Source organism: Camelina sativa, chromosome 7, assembly GCF_000633955.1.
Source record: "Camelina sativa cultivar DH55 chromosome 7, Cs, whole genome shotgun sequence".
In the NCBI taxonomy this organism is placed as follows: domain Eukaryota; kingdom Viridiplantae; phylum Streptophyta; class Magnoliopsida; order Brassicales; family Brassicaceae; genus Camelina; species Camelina sativa.
In genome coordinates this window covers 18,245,840-18,269,854 of record NC_025691.1, presented here as the reverse complement: position 1 = coordinate 18,269,854, position 24,015 = coordinate 18,245,840, and the positions used below count along the sequence as shown (strand labels likewise).

The 24,015-nt window shown below is 35.0% G+C and overlaps 4 protein-coding genes and 1 pseudogene across 5 annotated transcripts; 1 reads left to right on the top strand and 4 right to left on the bottom strand.

Annotated features, from left to right (window-relative positions):
- Nucleotides 277-7,345, top strand: LOC104701452 (annotated as a pseudogene).
- LOC104701450 (myb-related protein 305) lies at nucleotides 10,141-11,485 on the bottom strand. Its single transcript, XM_010417147.2, has 3 exons — nucleotides 11,222-11,485; nucleotides 11,006-11,135; nucleotides 10,141-10,917 (listed from the first exon to the last, which is right to left on the bottom strand). The coding sequence occupies exons 1-3, from the start codon at nucleotides 11,373-11,375 to the stop codon at nucleotides 10,332-10,334; spliced, it is 870 nt and encodes a 289-aa protein (XP_010415449.1). The 5' UTR covers nucleotides 11,376-11,485; the 3' UTR covers nucleotides 10,141-10,331.
- Nucleotides 13,607-15,840, bottom strand: LOC104701448 (protein AE7). 2 transcript variants are annotated; one of them, XM_010417144.2, is made up of 6 exons: nucleotides 15,731-15,840; nucleotides 15,226-15,372; nucleotides 14,911-15,016; nucleotides 14,712-14,811; nucleotides 14,155-14,200; nucleotides 13,607-13,945 (listed from the first exon to the last, which is right to left on the bottom strand). In XM_010417144.2, exons 2-6 carry the CDS (start codon nucleotides 15,347-15,349, stop codon nucleotides 13,845-13,847), a joined length of 477 nt encoding a protein of 158 aa, XP_010415446.1. In that variant the 5' UTR covers nucleotides 15,350-15,372; nucleotides 15,731-15,840; the 3' UTR covers nucleotides 13,607-13,844. The 2 variants fall into 2 exon arrangements, with proteins under 2 accessions (XP_010415446.1, XP_010415447.1); XM_010417145.2 differs by having other exon boundaries at nucleotides 15,226-15,368; nucleotides 15,731-15,835.
- Nucleotides 18,614-19,227, bottom strand: LOC109125461 (uncharacterized mitochondrial protein AtMg00810-like). Its single transcript, XM_019227091.1, has 2 exons — nucleotides 18,808-19,227; nucleotides 18,614-18,715 (listed from the first exon to the last, which is right to left on the bottom strand). The coding sequence occupies exons 1-2, from the start codon at nucleotides 19,225-19,227 to the stop codon at nucleotides 18,614-18,616; spliced, it is 522 nt and encodes a 173-aa protein (XP_019082636.1).
- On the bottom strand, nucleotides 22,646-23,702 carry LOC109125644 (coatomer subunit beta'-1-like). Its single transcript, XM_019227699.1, has 4 exons — nucleotides 23,561-23,702; nucleotides 23,372-23,440; nucleotides 22,794-23,221; nucleotides 22,646-22,714 (listed from the first exon to the last, which is right to left on the bottom strand). The coding sequence occupies exons 1-3, from the start codon at nucleotides 23,639-23,641 to the stop codon at nucleotides 22,802-22,804; spliced, it is 570 nt and encodes a 189-aa protein (XP_019083244.1). The 5' UTR covers nucleotides 23,642-23,702; the 3' UTR covers nucleotides 22,646-22,714; nucleotides 22,794-22,801.

Sequence of the window (24,015 nt, the reverse complement as noted above, 5' to 3'; positions counted from 1 at the left end):
GTGAAAGGTATTTTTGTCCGTTGTGTAAGTTGTACTTCTCTTTTACTATAATAGGGATAAGACATATTCACCAATAATATTTTCATCGCATATCACTATTTATATCGCTTCTAATAATATTTTTTAACAAAAATTTATAGTCCTAGATATGTTGCATTGACGACCATCAATGATAACAACAATTACCTAGCTTAAGTGTCTATCTAATAAGTGTCTAAGAAATAAATTAATAATACCAAAAAAACTATAGACCCGGGGTTTAATTTTGGAGTTTTTTTTAGATCTCCTTGGACCCGCATACGTGTCAGTCGTTACGTGACACAATTTTTTATTTTTCGCAAATCGTCTCCACCGACGAGTTCAGGCTGCCTCCGTCGTAATCGTCTTTTGTTACCAAGCCATCTTTGCTTCTCTCGTGGGTTCCTTCCCTTATTCGACGGCCACTGAGCGACTAAAGTCCGATCAGAAGCTTCTACAAGTAATTCAATTGACTCCGAGATCAAAACGATTCTTTTGATGCCGATGTGGTAATATCTCGTCTCTATCTCTTAGTTCCTGGAGAGAAAAGAAACGAATTTTGTGGCTACTTGAATAGTTAATAGTTTTGAATTTCTGATTAGAGAATTGCATGAAGCAGTGTTGAAAATTTGACAGATTCTCTGTGGTGAGTTTGCTTTACCCAATAATAAAGAAAGCTATAAAAGCTTCTTCAATGGAAGCTCATAATTAAATCGAACTGTAGACTTCTTATTTTATCTATGCCTTCAGCTCAATACATTTCGGAAATTTTGATCATGTATTTGCATTTTCACTTGCATAATCAATAAAACTTAAATGTTTCTTCTTGTTCTGTTTTGTTAACTAAGCAGTTCGCTTGAATCGAGTTACAGATTCACTTAATTCAATGGAGGATTTGCATGAAGAATACACATTTTTGTTTGAAGGAATGGTGATAGTGGCTTATATCACCTATGGTCTATGGAGAGGCTCTCTTCTTTTTATTTGTTTCTGGGTAATTTAGGGGGTAGCCATGGCTTTTGGTTCTCCTAGGGTGAAAGCCAATGACACCAAGGCTGAAGAAACTCCAAGTTCATCATCTCCTCCACATGATGACTCCTCTGAAACTGCATCATCGGAACCAGGTACTCTTCTCTTTATAACACACTAGATTCCATTTACGTAGCTTGTCGCTTATTTGGAACCATCTTGATTTATGGTAGCTTAATTTGATGATACATACAGAAAACGAGTTAGGGAATGTTGTTATACATTTGAATTTTGCATTTCTATGGCAAAAGGCTTGTCTTTGTGATCGTACTAAAGAAGTTACAGCGGCTTAACTCTTAGCTACAGGCTAGTGTATCTATTCTAGCCGAGGACTGAATGTAGCAGATTAAGAGTTTTAACTTGGTTAGGGAGCAGACAGTGAGTTGGATTTTCTACGCTTTGTTGTTAGGGCAGTTGGTTGAGAGTTCTGTCTCTTTTTGGTGAATTGGAATAAGAAAAGCAGTTGAATAGTTTTCTTCTTGTCAGTTTCCCTTGCTTCTCACGATTTTAGCTGTTCCCTGTTTTATATTTCTGTTATATGAGTTTTATTGCTTACTCAATTCTTTGATTGCTTGTAGAGTGTGATTTGTATCAAGGTAGTTGGTTTTATGACCCTGGAGGACCTCTGTACACGAACAACTCTTGCCCTGTCCTGACGCAGATGCAGACATGCCAGGGAAATGGAAGACCTGACAAGGGATATGCTCTTGAAGGTGTCACAAAACGATAGCTGCATCTTCCTGATGACTCAGGTCTGCCTTTCGGTTAGATTAATCTCTTCAGTGCTCAGTTTCTTCTCTATGTCTTGTGAAAATAAAATCTATTGGAGATGCTCTAAAAGCCTTTTTATTTTATTTTATAATGGCCATTATTGCCACGGCCCCTAATAGAAATAAAATCCAAAATGCTTTATTCCAAAACATTTTAACTTATACATAAAGATTCTTGCCTTTAAAAACAATAACATTAACATATATTTACAAACCCATAAAAACTGAAATTGATTCTGTAAAAACCTTTTAACTCCCTTCTTCGTTCGTTCATTACGCCGAATCTTCTTCTTCTTCTTCTTCTTCTTCTTCTTTAATCTCCGGTAAATATTTGCTGCCTCTTTCTTCGAAATTGTGAGGTTAATCCCTTTCTTACTTGATTTACTTGTAATCCTCTTTACCATCTCTAGCTAGGGTTCTTCCTCGTTTTCGTTTCCTTCTCTTTACCATCTCTCGCTCACTCTCGTTTGCTTCGTCTTCACCTTCTACTCGCCATCAGTAATACGAAATCGGTAACTTAGAGTTCTCGAATTATATATTGCAAAAAGATTCTTTGGATGTCTCTCTGTCATGATCTTTTGTACTTTATTTTGCTTTGGTTTCAGTTTTGGGTTGAACTAGTGTTGTTGCTTTAATGTTTGCTTGTGTTAATAGTGAATATAATTTGTAATCTGTTTTTGGGGGTGTGATTGTGCTTATCGAACCTAGATTTTTTATTGTTTCGTATTTTATTCTGCTTCTTAGTTGGCGGCCTCTCGTAAAAAAACCCTAGGGTGAAGAAGATGAGTGTTAAAGAAGAAACCTCAGCAAACTCTAAGGAGCTCTTCCTCAAGATTGGTTTGGATGAGGAAACCGCAAGCAACATCCGCAGCAAAACTATTACTTCTGATCTCACTGACATCATCTACGAGGTTCTCTTTTATCACCCCATAAGAAACGCTACTCAACTTGATATATCAGATTGGTCGTCTCTCCGAAATTTTTCCTCAAAGTCTACTGACTTCTTAGGTTTTTGTGCATGCTGGTGTGTCTGATGGATGTGACAGAACTATTGGGAATCTACTTTACTCTGTGAGTTAATGTAAAACCTAATATAGTTTGTTTGCCAATAATGGTGGTAGAAGCTTACTAATGGTGGCAATGATGTTTTGTTAGGTTGCAACTAGGTTTCCTATAGGTTCTTTTGTGCATCGTTTAGAAGCTCTTGTGCATCGTTCAGACTTGATCAAATACATCATGTCCTCTAAGGTTTGTTTTCATCAGTTTACATGATCTGTTTTTTTTTTTTTTTCTCTTTTTCATCTATATAAACTAAACGTGTTTTGGTTTTCCTTGTGTATTATTACATCTGCAGATTAAGTTACCAGCACAGATGGATGCTGCGTTAAAGTATTTTAAGGATGTTGATTCTAATGGCTTCAACCTGAAAGAATTTGAAGACGCATGTGGTGTCGGTATGAAAATCTTTCCGATGCAATCATTAGCACTAAATGTATATTATTAAGCCAGTGACGACAAGTACTCGAAGTTGATAGTTTCATTTGATGTTATATATTGGAACAGGGGTTGTAGTTTCAGCTGAAGATGTTGAGAAAACTGTTAGTGACGTCTTTGAAGAGAACAAGAAAACAATATTGAAGAACCGTTACCGAGAAGGTTGGTCTTTACATAATTGATATTGTTGCTCTACTATTTGATTTTTTTTTTTGATTTTTATTTGCTTCTCACAGAACGTGATGCATTTATGTTTTTTTTTTTTTTTTGTGTGTGTGTAGAGCGTAAACTATTGGTAGATGTCCGGAAAACGTTTCCATGGGCAGATCCTAAGATTGTATCGGTGAGCATATATTATGTTTTCTTAGATGGAAAAAAAAAAACCAAACTTCGATTTGCTGATTGAGATTCATGTTTTAATAGAAACTCATAGGTGAAAAATTGTATGAATTGCTTGGTGAGAAGACAGCAGCTGATAATGAGAAACCGGCAAAAAAGAAGGAGAAGAGAGAGAAGCCTACCAAAGTTGAGGTGAGTGTGCGTAGCTAATGTTCTTATGGTTCTTGTAATGATCTAAGTAAGAGTTTTAAGTCTTCATAACTTTGGAAAAGAAGACTAATGTGGAAGCTGCTTCGCAGCCTTCTGAAGAGGAGCTTAATCCATATTCTATATTCCCTCAGCCAGAGCATAACAAAAGGGTAATAAATCACTTGCCTTTAGTCTTTTGAGTTCTTTCTAAATACTTGCAAGTAGTCGTAGCATGAGAATATGAATAGAGACCATGCATATATGATTTGTATTACTTATAAGCTCTTATTGTGATGAAATGGAACAAAACTGCATTGTGAAACATATGGGAGATATGAATGAGTATTTTGTAAATTTGGTAATATAATTCTGTTGTAACCTTGTTATTATTACATGATATATTATTTTTCATCAGGTTCACACAGAGGTGTCTTTTAGTGACGGCTCTGTTCTCAGATATAGCAACACTAGAGAACTTCTTGATAAGCATTTGAAGGTGACTGGAGGCAATGTTTACACCCGTTTTCCCCCTGAACCGAATGGGTATCTTCATATCGGACATGCCAAGGTAATAAGTCCATATATGAATGAGGTTTTTAGATACTATCTTATGGATCATAATGTTGTATGCTTGGTAAGACCAACATGTTCGTTATACTGTTTTTGTAATCTAAAACAATGTTTTTTACTTTCAGGCTATGTTTGTAAATTTTGGTCTTGCAAAGGAGCGAGGTGGTTGTTGTTATCTGCGGTAAGAGTTCTTAGCTTTTAGCATAAGATTGCTTCTTCTTCTATAAACACATTGCTTAGGATTCTTTTCATGATTTCTCAGGTTTGACGACACGAACCCTGGAGCCGAAAGAAGAGAGTATATTACTCACATTGAAGAAATTGTTAACTGGATGGGTTGGGAACCCTTCAAGGTATTATCATCATCTTATATGCAACAAATACTTACTAGTTTTGTGTTTAGAGTTGCCTCACCCTTACCTATATTTTTTCTTGTAGATTACATACAGCAGTGATTATTTCCAAGAGTTGTATGAGTTGGCAGTGAAGTTGATAGAGACAGGCCACGCATATGTTGATCACCAGGTTGAACAGAACTAAGTTTAAGCTGATAGTGGATTCGTCAATATCAAACTATGCGCAGAACCGATTCCTAATATAGTATATGGTTTTGTAATCTCAGACTGGAGAAGAGATCAAAGAGTACAGGGCGAAGAAAATGAACTGCCCTTGGAGAGAAAGGCCTATCTCAGAATCTTTGAAACTTTTTGAAGAAATGAAATGTGGAAATATTAAAGAAGGGACTGCGACCTTAAGAATGAAAATGGATATGCAGAATGATAATTATAATATGTATGACCTTATTGCATATCGTATAAAGGTAAGTGCAAAAACAGACTTGTCGCGTAATCAAGATTTTCATGTTTCTCTTTTGGTGATTTGATTTGACGTGTTCATTTTTTTTTGGTAGGTTACGCCTCATCCTCGTACCGGTGACAAATGGTGTATCTACCCAAGCTATGATTATGCTCATTGCATTGTTGATTCTCTTGAGAACATAACACATTCGGTTAGTCTTAGATTTTTATTAATATATGTATCTCTGACATACAATATTCTTATGTGTGTATTGTATAATGTTAAATGTAGCTCTGTACGCTTGAATTTGAAACTCGGCGTGCTTCTTACTACTGGCTATTACATTCTCTACATGCGTCATGTGTGGGAATATTCACGGTTGAATATAAGAAACACTGTGATGTCAAAGCGTAAGGTTGGTCACAAAACTGGAACCTGATCATACATTAACAGCTATGAAAGTCTTTTATTTTTCTTTCTAGAGAATAACGGTTCTGATTATATCATTTTGTTTCTTTTGTTGTAGTTGATTTACCTTGTGGAAAACAATCATGTCAATGGTTGGGATGATCCGCGTCTGATGACACTTGCTGGTTTGAGACGGAGGGGTGTGACTCCGACCGCGATCAATGCTTTTATACGGGAAATTGGCATTACTAGAAGGTTCATTTCTGTTGTTAGCTGTTTTGGTTCACTAGGAATATTTTGATCTATCTTAATTATTTTTTTTGCTAGTAAATCTTCAATTGTATATACTGCAGTGATGGTTGCATGATAAATGTGGATCGTCTTGAGTTTCATATTAGAACGGAGTTGGAAAAAACCGCTCCCCGAGCTATGGTGGTGGTTGATCCTCTTAAAGTGGTCATCACCAATATGGAATCAGATAAGGTCATAGAGCTTGATGCACAAAGGTGGTACGATGGTCGAAGCGACGACCCCTCGGTCTTTTACAAGGTGAGAACTCTGTTTTTAAGGACTTTTTTAATTTTTATCTATGCATAATGTGAAATGCCTTTGGTTTTGGTTTTTGGTAAAGGTTCCTTACTCTAGAGTTGTATACATTGACCGAGATGATTTCCGACTGGAGGATTCAGAAGATTACTATGGGCTTGCCCCTGGTAAATCAGTTCTACTAAGGTAAATGCAATGCTACACATAGACACATGAAGCTTTTTTTTTTTTTTTGGGCAAACACATGAAGCTTTTTTAAGTTACAAAAAATAATAATAATAGTAATGGTTCATGTTTTGCAGATATGGTTACCCTATCAAATGCACTGGTGTTGTTTATGCTGAAGACAATGAAAGTATTGTTGAGATCCACGCAGAGTATTATCCTGTAAAGACGACGTATCATCCTGATATGCCGACGAAGAAACTAAAGGTTCTTTTAACAAACACTAGAACTTTTACCTTGCTAAAAGTCCTCTTNATTTGGATTGGTCTTTATATTTTGAGTTTTCTTTGGCAGAGTTTACATTGGGTCGCTGAACCCTCCCCTGGAATAGAGCCATTGAAGGTCGAACTTCGGCTTTTCGATAAACTTTTTAATTCCGAGGTACGCCATTTTCTCTGTTTTTTTTTTTTCTTCTTTTTCTGTGTGTTTATGGATAATTTAGCCAAGACTTATCACCGTTTCCTGTCGTAAACAAATAACAGAACCCAGCAGAACTAGAGAATTGGCTCGACGACATCAACACAAACTCAAGAGAGGTAGTTTCAAATGCTTTTGCTGTACCAGCCCTTAAAGAAGCTGTGCTTGGGGACATATTCCAGTTCGAGAGGAAAGGTATATTAAAACATTAAAACATTTTGCGGGTGTTTGTTTCCTTTTTCGTTTATTGAAAATCAAGAGCTAGAGATGAAATATTTGAGTTTCTTAACAGGTTATTTTGCGGTTGACAAAGATTCTACCCCCGACAAGCTAGTGTTCAACCGGACAGCCAAATGGAAAGAGATCCCCGGTAAAGCTAGCAAGTGATAATATTAATATTGGACATCAGTTTTTTAGCGTATTTGTTACATATTAATATTAGTGATTACCAATTTATTGATTGTTTACTTAAAATTTGTTGTTTATACAATGTTTTAATACAAGTTTTCAAAGGAAATAAGAGGTCTTGATTGTTGATAATTGTTATACTATATTGGCTTGATACGCACGGAATCAACAACCGTTGTTGCCTTTGTTTTTTGTTTTGTTCATATCTTTAATGTATATTGAGAGTTTGTTCAAGTCTTTGGTCAAAAATTTTAGCTCGTCAACATTACGAGCCATAACCATTGGATCTTCTTTCTCTATCTGCTATAGTGTTATGTTGATACTTATGTCCTACAAAGTGGCCGAAAGCTTTGTGGTAGAGAGACTAAAGAGAGTTTAGTCTTTTCACGCATGTGATTTTGATTGAGTCGAAAAACTGAAAGTGATTGTTGTATATAACTTTTTTTTTGTTTTTTAACCTCCGTCGACATCATTCAATCTTATTTTCTACCTCTACATTGTCCAAAAGTTTAATAATTGGTTCGACGAATGTGGAATTTATGGTGTATATTCTATAGAGGACCATAGAGGCACATGGAAATATTACTGATTTAGGAAGGAATAAGGTGCCCTTTGCCATTGGGGTTTAAGGATAAGAGTGCTGCTGACGTTATTGTACTCCTTTCACTAGGCCTGATTCTATGCTCTCTACATGTGTTTCAGTGCAGAAGTGCATATGGCATCACTTATCTTTTTTTATTTTTTTTTATTTGTGAGTCTTCCTTTTTTTTTTTTCTTTTTTTTTTGAAATGAGACAGTATAATTTTTTTCCCAATGATCAGCAGGATAACAAGACGCAAACCCCCCAAATTATCGGTTCGAACGAAATAATTAAAACTGCATATCTCAAAGAAAAAACGAAATTTACATATGATAAGAAACAAACTTACTAGATAGATAACTTCTCGTGTGGTGCACATAAAATCGTTTGAATAGTTACTTTCATAGAAATGTAAAATGGTCAATCATGTTGTTCTTTGTACAGTTGATAGAATTGATCACAAACGCACGTGCCAATACACAGTCGACATGTGAGAATGGGATACGAGGTTACGTCACTATTTACCGGAACATGATAATTTTTTCATGGCTTAGGTTTGACTAAAATTTGATCTTGAATAGTTTATGCAAGTGAGGATTACTTGTTTGAAAGAATGTGAACTAGATGAAACACGGAACAAGAAAATGAGTATGTTTATGCGTTATACGTGTAACGAGTGGTTGTAGGATTTGGTGCCAAAATAACACTGTTTGCTTTAAGAGATGGTCATACTCATAAGTCATAACTTTTGTTGTGTAACTTGTAAATGTCTTGTTTCATGAACCAAACCAGCTGGTCTTGTTTTTTTTTACGTTGGTGTCCCTTCTTAAACAACCATCTTGACTTTAGACTTTCGACTTTCTAATAGTCTTTCCATACTGACCTACCTAACCATACCAACAATTAGTATACCGCTCTACTTCAACTCATCATAATTTGTATTTCTTATCCAAAACGTATTGAATTTAAATTCAGTTTAGCAAAGTGTGGGCGGGGTCGGCTAACATATATTATTTTGTTTGAAGTAAACTAAAATGAAGGTGGTTAGAGGATAGTATGTTGGGAAAATATGAGTTTCTGGGATTAAAAGTCTAGTTATAGAGCTTTTTTGTTTGTTTGTTTGTAAGATAGTAAATATAGAGCATTTAAAATTAAACTGTAAGATATGCAAATGATTTGGCCTCGTGAATTATTTTCTTATAAAACTTACATCTATTTCAACTAACATTTATCCGTAATTAATGAATATTTGACCTATACAGTAATGTTTCTTTTCAAATTGGGTCCATTTTACTCAAGTCTTTTCTAAAAAGCTATTGGCGTTTATCAACCAGGTTTAGATATTAATCTACGCGACATAATGAGTATGATTGGTAAATTTGAAGTAATTTAGGCTCAGAGCAGCAGTGATTAATATCTGGATTCAATAATACAGTAATATATAGTATATTTTTACTTTATGTACTTTCTGAATTACTAAATTTTTACGTGGAAAGATTCGTTTATAATTCGAAAGAGTAACATGAGATATATGAAGTAGCATTTACATACAAAGTGAGTGTGATCTTTCGTTCATGACCTCTCAAAAGTGCATCAATGTTTGTTCCAGAACTTTTTAGTGTGGTACCTTTGGGTTCAAATATTGTGCAGTTTCCATGTACTTCTGAAAGGCTTTTTGAAGTGTCTTCCAATAATTCGATCCCATCAACAAGACTTCTCCAAAGCCACCTTTCTCTATCGTTGCAGTTGAAGCTCTTTTGGGATAATAACAATAATAAATAATTGATATATGGGACCTTTCTCCTCTATTATCTTAAATAAAAGCATAAGGCATTGAGCATCAACAAATTAACTGAGAGCGCAATCCATATCTATAATCTATGATTCGTTGATTCCACACACAAAAAACAATGATTTATGTCAATCAAAGCCAACTCTCCTATATCGTCAACGTACGTTCTTCCTGAAGGATCACATCAAATATTGGTGAAGAGACAAATGATTATGTCTCTATCCCCATCGTTAAGTTCTTTCCACCTGTTTAGGTGATCCTCTCTCACTAAAATACATATCTCACAAAGAATTCAAGACTAGGGACTACCTTTTCCTATTTACCCCAACCTTAGTCATTTTTTTTTCCATCTGAATTATATATATCCATTATATTATGCAAAACTGGTATACATGAAAGAATACTGTTTTGATACACAACACCGACAAAAGTCGAAGTCAATTCAAAAACTAAGCCGGCGAAAACATAAATATTCCTGGAAAACGAAGCCCAAAAAGGAAACAAACTATTATTATAAATACTTTTCAAAAGACTTTGATCATATACTAAAATGACAAATATATAATAAGTATTTGAATACTCACAACAAAGTTATAAAAAACACACTATAATCCTCGACCCGAGAAGAATATGGGTTAAGGTTAAGAACTTCTTGGTTACTAAAGAAAATTAAAAAACTAGTATAGTACTCTCTCCATGTTAAATAAAGCCATTGGTGGTGGACTCCACCCTCTCATCTCTTGACGACTTAATTATACTCCCTAAACTGCCAAATGTCATCTATGTTCCACATGGGATCCTGTGTGACATCCTCGTACGCTGAATAACCATCCGCCACATGGCACTGCATTGAGATGTCCGAGTTTCTCATGTAATCCTCCATGCCAGGGACATATCCTCCCAATTCTTGATCATTGCCTTCATGGAAAGACATCGAACCATCGACGATGTTAGTGTTGTTATGATCCATAAAGTGTGGTACTGTCCATGTTGAAGTACTAGAACCGTCCATGTTGCTGATACTTAGGTTCTGACTCGAGAATTCTGTATCTTTTTGTATACTCATCATGGAGTCTTGAGATTGAGAAGGAAGAAGAAGAGAGTTGTTGTTGTTGTTGTTGTTGTTTTGGGGACAACAATAAGTAGTAGTGGATGAGTTCTGCTCCATCTTCTCGATCAATCTTGGAACCCAAAAACTACGAACAGCGTCAAAGAATTTGTCGCTATTAGATTCGATGTTGAGTTGACGAGCTTGTTTTTGAACTCTTGTTCTCCAATAGTTCTTGATTTCGTTGTCCGTTCTTCCCGGTAAGTACTGTGCAATCTTGGACCACCTTAGCACACATATATTCGTTTAGAAAAAAAAAAAACAAAGAAACAAAAGACTCTTTGAGATATGAGAGTTGAGGGTGGCTCACTCACCTATTACCCCATTTAGAGTGAAGCTCAAGGATCAAAAGCTGTTCTTGAGGAGTTAGATTCCCTCTTCTGATGTCTGGTTTCAAGTAGTTTAGCCATCTCAATCTACAACTTTTCCCGGTTCTCTTTAGCCCTGTTTTATTCAAAGATAGTGATTATAGTACAATGAGAGAATCTAGCTAATATTAGCAAATCAGTATCATGTTTTTGATTTATTACCAGCACATTTGGCGACGTGATTCCAACGACCTTCACCGTTGTGGAGAATGTAATTTGTGAGAAGAGTGTCTTCTTCAAGAGTCCAAGGCCCTCTTCTTAGCTCTACATCTTCACTTTCTTTAATGAAGCTCTTCTTCTTCATTGATTTTTCCATCCTTATCTTTCAATCTTCACTAATGCCTTCTCTACTTTGTTTTGTGGGTTTTCGTATCTTTTAAGCTCTCTTATGCATGCATGACTGTATACATAGAGAAAGATAGGAAGACTTTTAGTGCTTTGAGAGGTGAAAGTGAATCCACAGCTTCTTGGGAATATATATAGAGACTCGTAGTATTGGAAAATGTTCTTACTTTAGCCATCAGCTTGCTTTTTTCCAATAAAAATTAGTTGTCACACGTTTCCAACTTTAATTAAAATTCTTACTTAATTGGCTTCTCATTCTTCTAACTCATTAAAGTACATATTGAGTATGGTTATCTTTATATACATGCAAGAATGCAAAACCATTTCTATTTTCTAGACAAAATTTTCGACAGATTTTCTAAATGAAATTGTGATGGTTTTTAACTTTTAATATTGAAAATTTCATAATCAAAAAATATATTATAACACAGAAAAAATATAAGAATGAAAATAGGTATAACAATTAAAAAAAAAAAAAAACACATATTACGTTTAGATAGATAATCTGTAACGGAGAAAATCACACATCTTATAAGATAATAAAACCAAATCATGTTTGAAATCAATTTGTTTGCTATCGCAAAATATTTCATTACCATTTTCTTAATTATAATCGTGTCTCTGCTCTCATCTAGTGCAATTTTTCTCTACAAATATTTTCCGAGCTATCATAAATTCAGAAGCCAACCAATATCTATATTTGGATTAGTCGAATCCTGCGATAAACCCTGGTCCAGGAATATACTTTATAAGAAGCATAAAATATATCTATACAGATTCATTTACTTTTTTTTTTGTGACGATGAAACAGAAATGGAATTTTGGTGACATAACTATATAGATTAGATGTTCACGTGTAAAGAATATGGAAAATAATTTTGGATGATGAAAGTACGAATGAGATTCTCAAATAAATTAATTTAACTATACTGAAAAAAAGTTTACAATACTATTCTATGCCAAAGAACTCATCTACTTCTATAATTGTCTTTACCACAACTTTGCCTTTATACTACTTTTATATTTGATATAATGTTGCTAGGACATAAAACATAATTATTGAGTATATAGGAAGAATCATACAGATCCTTATTCGAGCCAAACAAAATATTACAAAAAACCTAATAGATCATTGTCCTAGAAATTATTGATTAGATAAAAATTGTATGGAAGCAAACAAAAAAAATTGGTGCAAACACCCCAAATGCTTAACCTAAACTAGAAGTCTAGTTAGTGGTCATGATTCATGAATTACTGTACGTCGATGCGTCACTATCCCACACATTTATAAATGTATGTATATAAATATGTGGATCGTTACGACTTAGTCCATTATATTCTATGATTGTGGACACATTAGTTTTACATAGCATTTTAGAATTATATAAATTGAAACTTTGATATAAATGGTAAAAGCTAGAAGACACAGCTATTTCTTTTAACGAAAATTTCTAGAAGCCAGCTAAGTTTTGCTGACTTCGTATTAGCATATATCCTTTCAATCTTTGAATATTCAAAATAGTCTTCCTAAAATAAGTTTTCGTTAGCTCATAATTGTATTATATACTATTTCTATTAAACAAATACAGTAATTTTAGAAAAATAAGGAAGGGTCGTGTCGCTTTGGTCTACCGGGTACGTAAGTCAAAAATGTCTATGTGCATGTATTGTAAAACTTATGGTCTTGCTAATATACTCTCGTTAACTGTTCAATCCCAATCTTTTGAAGATGATGATAACTCCCAAACCCAAAAGAATTTGTAAATAAAGCCTAAAGACCAGGAATAAAGAAAAATAAAGTCGATTTTGACATTTGTGTCTTCATTATCATCTTATTAAACAATCAGCAAAACGACATTTTAATAAGTTGTTAGTATATGATGATATATTAGCTAGTAAGAATCGACTCTAGCCGATTCTTAAGTCGGTAAAGTTTATATTCAAAGCACCAACATTACGATGATTGCAACAGTCTATCAAAGCGTTACAAATTATATCCTTTCCAAAAATATCCATCTCGCCATCTTAAGTTTCCTTTTTGGTACAGCATAGGCATTAAAACAAGAGGATTAAATAATTAATATCTCATTCCGTGGATCAATTCTCACAGTTCAATGGTCTGCTTTTGCTTCATAAACAAGTTGCTGACTTTGTAATAATGCATTTAGAGATAGACGGAGAGAGATAAGTGAAGTACCCAACTTGACGCAATGAAATCGAAGTGACACTTCAACTTTTATTAAGGAAAGTGTTATTGAGACTTTGTTGAAATGATTGGGAACAAACTTGAAATCTGAGTAAGAATTACAATGCAAGTCCTAGTCGATGTGATGGATCAAAAATCTTAGCAGATAAAACAGAGACAATGTATGGATAGTGTAGTGTACTCTGAGACCAACAGGCTTGTGTAATCACTTGCTCACAAGAAAATTAAAGCAATTCACTCAGCTGAGGGAAGCAGGCATTCATCGACCATCTCCACGAGGTTTGGATTCTCCAGTGCAGCCGCAACACGTTCTTTGTCGTTTAGTTGTTTATTCACTGCATTGTAAGACCAAGAAACCAGACATCAGGTCTAAAAAGTGTAAACTTTTAACCAATGGTTTAAACAAAAAAAGATCCATTCCTTTAGGTATATTTCATTTGGTACTTTGAGAATCAACTGTAACAGATTTCATTGACAACAAAGGTGGATCTAAACCAAAACACATATGCCAACGACGATGGATAGATATTGAAAATTGGCATACCTGCATCCTCTGTTGCATGACTACCAGGTGCTACCCTTATGTCAATCTGAAGAATATAGAGCCGCTTCAGAAGATTGAGGCACATAAAACATTGGTCGTGTGTGCTTTTAAGGCAGTTACAGTGACTATATACTAGAGGATAAAGCTATATTCCGTTAGCAGTATCAGAACAGTTGCTTAAGAATGACACAGAAAAGGCCTTTCCCTCACATATCCAAGGACAATATGTGTCGGTGAACGTTTATTTAGTGTGATACTTCTATGTTCTTTCTTTAATTATGTTTAAACTACTCTCAGTATTGCTCAAGTAAGAAAAAAGGGCTTAGAAGAACATCTTGACAATGCTCAAAATACGCAAGAAAAGAGATCCGGAGCCAAATAACATGATTTCCACCAAATGTTGCTCAGTTTCGTTATGTTCAATTCAAACCACTCTCAGTAATGCATGAATCAGAAAATGAACTCAGAAGATCATATTAAAAATACTCAAAGATATGCAGAAACAGAGAAAAAACTACAGAACCTAACAAACGATGTAATCATAAATCTTTGTATACCTTGTATCGAGCAGGAAGGCTACGCAGAAGTTTCACGCGAACACAAAGACCAATAATGGTCGCCATGCTACAATGTTCCATAGTTGGCGTAAACGTAACCCTGAAAAGAAACGGCAAGAGCTCAGCAGATTGGCTCAAAGTAAAACTATTATTAACTCCATACAAAAAATAAAAAAAAGGGTTCAATCCCAACATTTACCTAACATAACTGTTGTCATCATCCACTTCAACTGAGTCTTCAGTAACTACTCTGAGATCTTCCAGAGTATTAGGATGCTCTGGATCTTTGATATCTCTTATATGATTTGTAAATTGTCAAGGAAAAAAGAGATGAACCCAAATATCTTTCTACTATTATCAACTAACACAAGCTTATGAAGCAAAGTGGGCATGTTCAAGTTGTTCCAAAAACCTAAGCCTACACTAATCTCAGGTCCTAAACAAACACACAAAATTAAGAAAACTTGATGATTGAAAAGAGTGTAGGTAAGTGCAAAATGAAATAAAAGGATATCAAAAATCTCAAGTTGATCAATTGGTTCTGGTGTAAACTCATCGGTGTTGCTTGAATCAGTTCGAAGACGCCTCTCTTTCTTCGGGTAAATGATTGGGTTCTCGTTGATTAACCCAGACACCATTTTTTTTATTCTTCCTCACCTGCCTAAATTGATCCAATTAGTATAACAGATACAGAGAGACTCGTCTAAGAACCAACGACAGCCAAAAAAAAAAAATCAAAAATCAAAGCTTTTCAATTGGGAATAACAAAACCCTAAAACAAAAATAAAAAAACCCTAAATACGCAGGGGAGAAGCAAGCGGCGGACTGAAAATGAAAGAAGCAGAGATACCCGACTTCAAAATCAATCAATCAGCAAAGTTTGAAGCTTTAATTTGGTTAGAGAAAAGAGGCAAAAGTTTTCAATTTTACGATTTTTTTTTTAAAGAAACTAAATTTACAGGAAAAATAAAAATATATGAGAGATAGGTCAAAGAAACATAAGAGTTATATAGGCTTACGAGTACGATAAGGATTTGAGGAAAGCTCTCTGTGAAACCTCGTCGCCAGAAGGAACAGAGATGATGATGATGATGCTAATTTATTTTTGACTCACTTAAGTAATTAAAAGATATATACATGTATACGCTTCCAAATTTAAACGATGATAATATGTTTTAACATTTTTAAACAAAAGGAATTGTAAATAATGAAAATATTAAATTTTGAAATAATATATTTTATTATTAAATTTGAATCATTTTATTTTACATATTCAAATCCATTTAAAACATATTGTGAATTATAATAAATCATTAAATAAATAACATGAGATTTTAACAAGTATTTGTAAATCATATAACCAATAATACATAATTTTGATAACTAATTTAAAACCAATGATCACATGATTTTTGTTTGGATTTCCAAATCTATTTTTCAGACATGATTCATGTTTGGATTTACATTTATGCAATCATGGATGTCTTGATTCCATGAACCGTATTGGGTTATGAGATTCAGATTAGCAATCTTTCTTCACTATACTATGTTCTTGCATTTGAGGGAAGATCTTGATATTGTCTCTGCCTGTTTTAGAGCTTGTTTTGGTGTATCTTTCAGCTTTATCCAGAAAAAGCAAGGTTGGATGGTCTTCGAATTTGCATTTTCTTCATTTGTCCTGATGTGTTTTAGGAACACCCTTGGCATTGCAACGGCAGAGAATTAAAATAAGTAATATGTAAAATGGTTACAAATATAGAGACTTAGAGAGTATATTACTTATTTAATTAGAGTTAATTAAGTAAGTAATCACGAGATATATGTATATGCGCTACAAGCCTACAACTAAAACGACATATTTTCGAGAATTGTAATATGATAAAAAAGTTATGGTTGTATTTATTTTATTTGAGACATTTTTTATTGTTAATATTGATGTATAGAAGTATATTAATAATTGTAAATTCGGTAATTTTATTGGTATAATATGGTTATTAGTATAAATTTGATTTAGTTAATATTAGTAGAGTTTAAATTTGGATATGACGAAATAATTGTATGTATATAGTTTTAATGCAGCATTAAGTCATATTCTAGACCAATTATATTCGAGCAAGCATATAATGACCCTTTTATACCAATTATTGTAAATGATTATACTATTTTAATTTGTTTGATTTATATTATAATTTTATATTGTTTGTTTGTTGTATTTGCATCATTATTTTTGTAGATAATTTTAATAGTTACCTTAATATTGTAAGTTTGAGAACATAAAACTTATTAATTTATCAATCCACATCAATTTAATTTTACCAATCTGCTGATATGAAACATTGAACACACATTATCATAAATTGAATAATATATCTTCGTTTAAAAAAAATCAGATCACAACATATACAAGAAAAAATCTACATATTTATTAATCATATATTCATCTAGATTATATGATAATTTGTAAATGAAATCAAATATTTACATATTAAATAATAATACTAGGATGACCAAAATATATGCATATTTGGTTGAGATTACTGTACAAAATATGTATACTTAGTCTTTGTGATGATTAGTAATGTAAGGAAATAGGAATTAAAATTAAAGATTTCTCTAACGATGACTATATATCTCAGATGTCTTCTGCTTCCATTGGTTTGTTGATAATCTTATAAAAATCTGATAATAGAATGATATAAAATTTGTGGAGGATAGCAAAGTCAAAGAAGTCTGTTACATGATTCTCTAATAAAAAAATACAAACTAAAAAGTTTTTAAAATTAATAATAGTCTAGACTATGAAATTTTATTAATATATTTATTTATTTATAATAGTATTATTTTGATTCATAAACTGATTTTAAGACCAGAAAAATATTATATATTAATTTATAGGTATTGATGATAATGAAGTTCTAGATAATTATCCACACATTATATTTCACAATACAATCTAATTATCTATTTCATAATAATACACCAGATTTTATTTATTTGCATTCCATTACAGAGACGAACTAAAAAGTTAAATGATATATGTATTATATCAATTTTATATATTAGTTAGAATTAAAAGTAATTAAACAATAAGAACATTGAAAAATCCATGAAAAGTTTTGAGAAACCAATATTTTAATATAACTTATTTTATAAGTCAAAATCTCATCCATAATAAATTTCGCTCTTGTTAAAATTATTTTTAATGATTCAATATATATATATATATATATATATATATATATAATAATGAGCTTATGGAAATCAATCTTCGATTACTTCATGAGAGTTTTAGTATATATATATTTCAAGTTTTTTGCTACATACATTAAAATTTACAAAATAATACCTAAGTAAGTTTTACTAATATATATACTCATCAAGTAATAAAAAATTATTTTTACAAACTTACTACCATTTTCCATTTTTTGTGTGTTTTACTTTAAAATGAAAAATACAATATTAGAATGATTAAATTCAATTTTTATCCAATTAACTTAATATTTCTTTATATTATTATTTTGAACTTTAACATACATGATTTATTGGTTTATCTAAACTAAATGATAAAATGATATTACATACCAAAATCTAATTGACTTTTAACACACATCAGATTAACCATATACAGTATATAAATACTCTTAACATACACATAAGATTAATTATATGCACTTCAACTCTTAGAATATTTGTCATGTTTAATCACAACTTAGCTTATATGATCCTCTTGAGTCTTGAATGTTCCCAAGAAGATAGATGAGATGATTTTTAGTTGTTTGAATGACAAAATAAGATCTTCAACGAATCAGTCAGTTTCTGCGTATGTAGATAATTAGATATATTAACATTGAGTATATTGCAGTACGTATAAGATTGATTAGTCAGATTAAGCATTGATTTAATTACAGGTCCGACTTCTTTGGTTCACCAGTTCCATATGTTATTGGCTCATCGCTTCTTCTTGAAGGATCTAGGACCATTGAGTTATTTCTTGGGTATTGAGGCTACAAGAACATCCAGAAGTCTTCACTTAATGCAACGGAAGTACATCTCCCATTTCATTCAACAAGGAGCATATCCATCGTAGTTCAGATACCGTATTAGCAACAGCACGGTATTCTGCCTCTGTGGATGATCTAGATACATTCCTCTGCTTATTCGAAGACCATGATACTGGACTGCCCCCAAAGTAAATAATATACGCATATGTGGAGACATAGGTTGCTTTGTCTCTTCCCCAATCAGCATCGGAGAATGCGTGAACCGTAAGGGGAGCATCACTGCGGAGAAAAATACCAAGAGTTCTAATGCCAGCCAGATATCGAAGAACCCTCTTAGCAGCCTGCCAATGTGCATTAGTCGGTTTATGCATGAATTGAGATAGTCGATTTACCGGAAAAGCAATGTCCGGTCGCGTAAAGGCCAAGTATTGCAAACTGCCAACCACCATGCGATACTTGGTAGCATCAATGAGAGGCTTACCTGACAACACTGTTAGCTTCGTAGAGGTCGACATTAGCGTAGGAATAAGTTTGCATCGAGCATATTCGTTTTGGCTAGAAGATTGGTGATGTACTTCCGTTACATTAAGTGAAGACCTCTGGATGTTCCTGTAGCCTCAATACCCAAGAAATAACTCAATGGTCCTAGATCCTTCAAGAAGAAGCGATGAGCCAATAACATATGGAACTGGTGAATGGGCTTCAGAATCGAAGTGATCTTGGGCCCGTTTTGTTCGAAGCTCGTGAGAGCAATCAGTCGACCGAGAAGATGTGACCGCAGTAGTAGAGGAGGAGGAGGTTCTGTCCGGTGAAATCTGTGATGAGGACGATGATGGCAGTGGCGACTCAGGCCGGAGAACAGAGCTCGGAGGTGGCGATACTGAAGATGGAGGTGAGGCGACCACTGATGACGGGGGGGACCAAAATCACACTAGAGAACTCGGGAGAAGAATGCGCCATAGGCATTGACGGTGGCGATGGAGCAGTCGGCATAGCAAACGGAAAGGACGTTTCAACGAATTGCACATGACGGGAAACGTACAGTCGACCACCAGCAACATCCAGACACAAATAGGCGCTTTGCGTGAGTGAATAACTGACGAACACACAAGATGCAGAGCGTGCCTCGAGCTTGTGACGTCGGTAAGGACGGAGCCATGGATAACACAGGCAGCCGAAGACACGAAGCTTCTGATAATTTGGTGGTGTATCAAACAAACGTCGGTACGGTGTATCACCATGAATAACATCAGATGGCATCCGATTTATCAGATAAACTGCTGTTGCAAACGCATAAGGAGAGTAAGAAGGTGGGATAGATGCATAACTGAGCAAGGCAAGCCCAGTTTCAACCACATGGCGATGCTTCTGTTCAGCGACTCCGTTGTGTTCAGGCGTGTGTGGCAGAGAAGTGAGGTGAGAAATGCCGTGAGACACCAAGAATTGCCTAAGAGCAATAAACTCGCCCCCATTATCCGAATAGAGAGTACGAATCTTTGCCTGAAAATGGTTTTCCACCAACGATTTGAAGGCCACAAAGACATCTTTGACTTGAGATTTAGCTCTGAGGGGATAGAGCCATGTATATCTTGTGAAATGATCAATAAGAACTAAATAATATTTGAAATTTTCAGATGAAAGAATGGGAGAGGACCATACATCAGTATAGATGTATTCAAGAGGTTGAGAGGAAACAATTGTGTTTGTAAAAAATGGGAGTTTATGACTCTTATTAAGAAAACAATATGAGCAAGACAACTATTTGTGTGAAGAAGAAGAAAGAGGTAAAGAGAATTGAGAGACAATAGATTTTTGAAAATTGAAAGGGAAGGATGCCCAAGTCGTAGATGCCAAGAGCTCAAATCCGTTGGTGGAGACGCTGAAACAGAGAATGCCGAGATTGATCCACCAGCCATCGGCCACTCATACAATTCGTTTCTATTTCTGCCTTGGAGTAACTTGACCCCCGTTCTCAGATCCCTCACCTGGAAAATTGCAGGATAGAAATGAACCGAAACTTGATTAGTCTTGCAAAGACGAAAAACTGATATCAAGTTCTTTTTAACATCCGGAACAAATAAAATATCTTTGAGATCAAGAGAACGAGATGAAGTGGAGAGCGAAGCAGAACCAGTGTGCGTTATTTTCAGGCCAGAACCATCCGCAATCTGCACCTCCTCACCACCGTTGTATGGTTGATGCATAGACAAATTCGCAAGATCCGAAGTTAAGTGATGCGTGGCACCCGAGTCCATGATCCAATTTGCCGGATTATATGGTTGCACAGTGGCCATGTTGGCACGAGGTTGCCACGGTGTTGAGGGTCCACCGGAAGAGTGATAGTTACCACCGGAGGGTTGGTATGAACCACCGGAAGGAAGCTGTGAACACCTCCTAGCACTATGACCAAACACCCCACATAGTTGGCAACGACCCTGATAACCTTTGCCGTTGGAGCCACGAGAGAACTGCTGTTGAGAACCACGCGAAGCAGATCGATTCGAACGAGAAGAGTTGTTGTGACCAAAGGACTTGTAAGAAGCAGCATTGGCCATGACAGGAACCACGGACGATGCAGAGACTTGCGCCTGAAGTTTCAGCTCATAATTAATGAGTTTCTCATGGAGAGCAGGCATAGAAGGAGGAGTATCACGTCCTTCGATCTGTTAAATAAGAGGCTTATAATCCTCCAAGAGACCACTGAGCAGATATTCAATCTGTTCTTCGTGTTCATAGGGCTTACCAAGCGTGGCAAGTTGATCAAAACGAGCCACCAAGCCCTGAATGTATTCATCAACACTCCGGGAACCCTTCTGCCATTGTTTGATTTGTTCCCAAAGTTGTTTAATGTGTCCCTACGTCGGCTTAGCATACATAGAGGAGAGGAGGCTCCAGATCTCCGTCGTCGTGGAAGCCTTGGAGAGCATGGGTTGGATCTCAATCGAGATCGCACCGAGAAGGCTAGCAACAATAAGTTGATCTTGCCGTTCCCAAAGATTATACTCTGGATTAGTGACCATAGTCTCACCCTGTCGCACAGTAGCTTCCGGTGCAGCTGTGGTGCCGTCAAGGTACCCCGCAAGACCATAACCCGCAAGTAAGGCACGAACCTGACGGTTTCACATCAAGTAGTTGGAAGCGGTGAGTTTAGTAACATTGGACATATTGATATTGTGAAGCTGAGAAGGAGAAGCAGGATTGATAACATCAGAAGGAGAAGCATGATTGATAACATCATAAGGAGAAGCAGCCATGGTAAACAAGATCGAAGGAGGAAGAGAGAAAGAAGAGAGGCGGCGAAAAAAAAAAATTTAGGTCTAGGATTTTACTGTTGTGATACCATATAAGGAAAGCTTGTATTATATATGTGAATGAGTTACAATATATATAGTGAATGGGAATAGGGTTATAACAATCCCTAATTACAACATTAGTCCTTAATATATCTATCTCTCTTCTATACTCTCCACGCAAGAGAAGTGTCTTGTACAAAATCAACCTTGTAGGTAAAGTGTAACCAAACAAGCTGTAAACAATCAAAGTTGACAAAAATAAAAAAGTCAGAAAGTTAAATCGACAAAACATTCGTCAGCAGTGATATTTGTAAAACATCTGCTCACTTAAACTCTTCGTCCATTAGATAAACCCGACTTCGATTAGTGGGAGACACCATCAATGACATAGGACGAGGCAGAAAACACATTGTCGTTGCCTGTAATTTAAAAGGTGTAAATACAAGATTATAACTAACAAATTAAAAACACAAAAATTTTCTAAAAAGCTGAGCCTCTTTACCTCAGAACGACCAACACAGAAGGTAAGCTCACCAGTCTTAGTGATATAGATAAAACAATTCATAACCCATACGCCATCTCGAACATATTCATCTTCGGTTACACTGGGAGTTTTACCACCTTCGCAATTGAGGTCAAGGATTTTGAACGATGAATCACTGACAATTGCAACTAGATCACCACTTTCAGAACAATATACATTCCGAGTCTGTAGCAAGAAAACATTAGCCGTGAATAAGAGACTTTGTGGCAGAAAAGAGCAGTATCAATCTGGTAATGCAGTTTACATTATTATCTACACTTCTGGAATTTTCACAACTTTGACGGTAACATCTACTCGCGAAATGACCACACATTTCTCCCAATCATAGTAGTCAATGAAATCACTTGAGCTCATTGCCAAAAACGTCCCACAAAAAATGCCCTCTACTGAGTAAGGAGGCGTCACAATCCCCTTCTTCTGCACACATATGTAATTCACATAGGCTGTGGGGAAAAAGAAAAAAAAAAAGGAATCACGAACCTCGAAGTTCTTGTTGAATATCTCGATGTGTGAAGAATCTCCCTTGACAGCATATCCCCCCTTAGATGACCAAACAAATTCCAGTGCCGAGCCAGATGATGCAACTTTCCATGGTAAGGAATTGTTGATAATAATGTACTTGCCATCTCCACAAACAACCACAGACTTATCATCAAGGCTGTGCTCTAAGCTCTGAAACATATACATGATAGTGGCTAGTTACAAAAGTTATGGTACAATTTATCAAACTGCTAGGAAAATAAAATATAATCTAGCAGTACATATCCAATAAAGGGAGTAACAATGTATACAGATTTGAAGGATGCAATGCATGCCACTTACTTCAGGATAAAAATCACAGGTTGTTAGCAAATGCTCAAACTCCCAAGGGAGCCTCTCAACATCAGTGACCTAAGTAAAGGTCACAAACCAAACCATTAAGCATTTCCCAAAATGAGCTAATATTCAAAAAATCTAAAAAGAAAAGAAAGCAACAACCGAAAATTTTGTTAAATCATTTAAACTCCATACCTCATCTGCGGCACTGAGCGTGGTGCTCCCAATATATATATCCTTGTGTTTAGCCAAAATAATTGTCCCGTTCTTGTCCATACTAGCCAATGGTATTTCAAGGCTAAATTTCACATATTCGGGTCCATAGAGGCAACCAACACTACAAGAAAACAAGCTGTTTGGGACTCCAAAAATCGTCCTAAAATGGTCGCAAATGCACTATATATGACTATTTTGTGACTGTTTTGAATAGTCGTTAAAATTTGGTCGCAAAATTTATTGGTCCCGATATAGTCACAAAATACTGACCACTATGTGACCTCATTTTATGTCTTAAATTTGCGACTACATTAAGATCAATATGTAGTCATATATTCCTGACCCTTTTGCGACAAACTACATAAAAAAAAGTAAAAAAAAAATATAAAAATTTATACAAGAAAATGAAATTAAAAGTAGTTTTTATTTCTTTC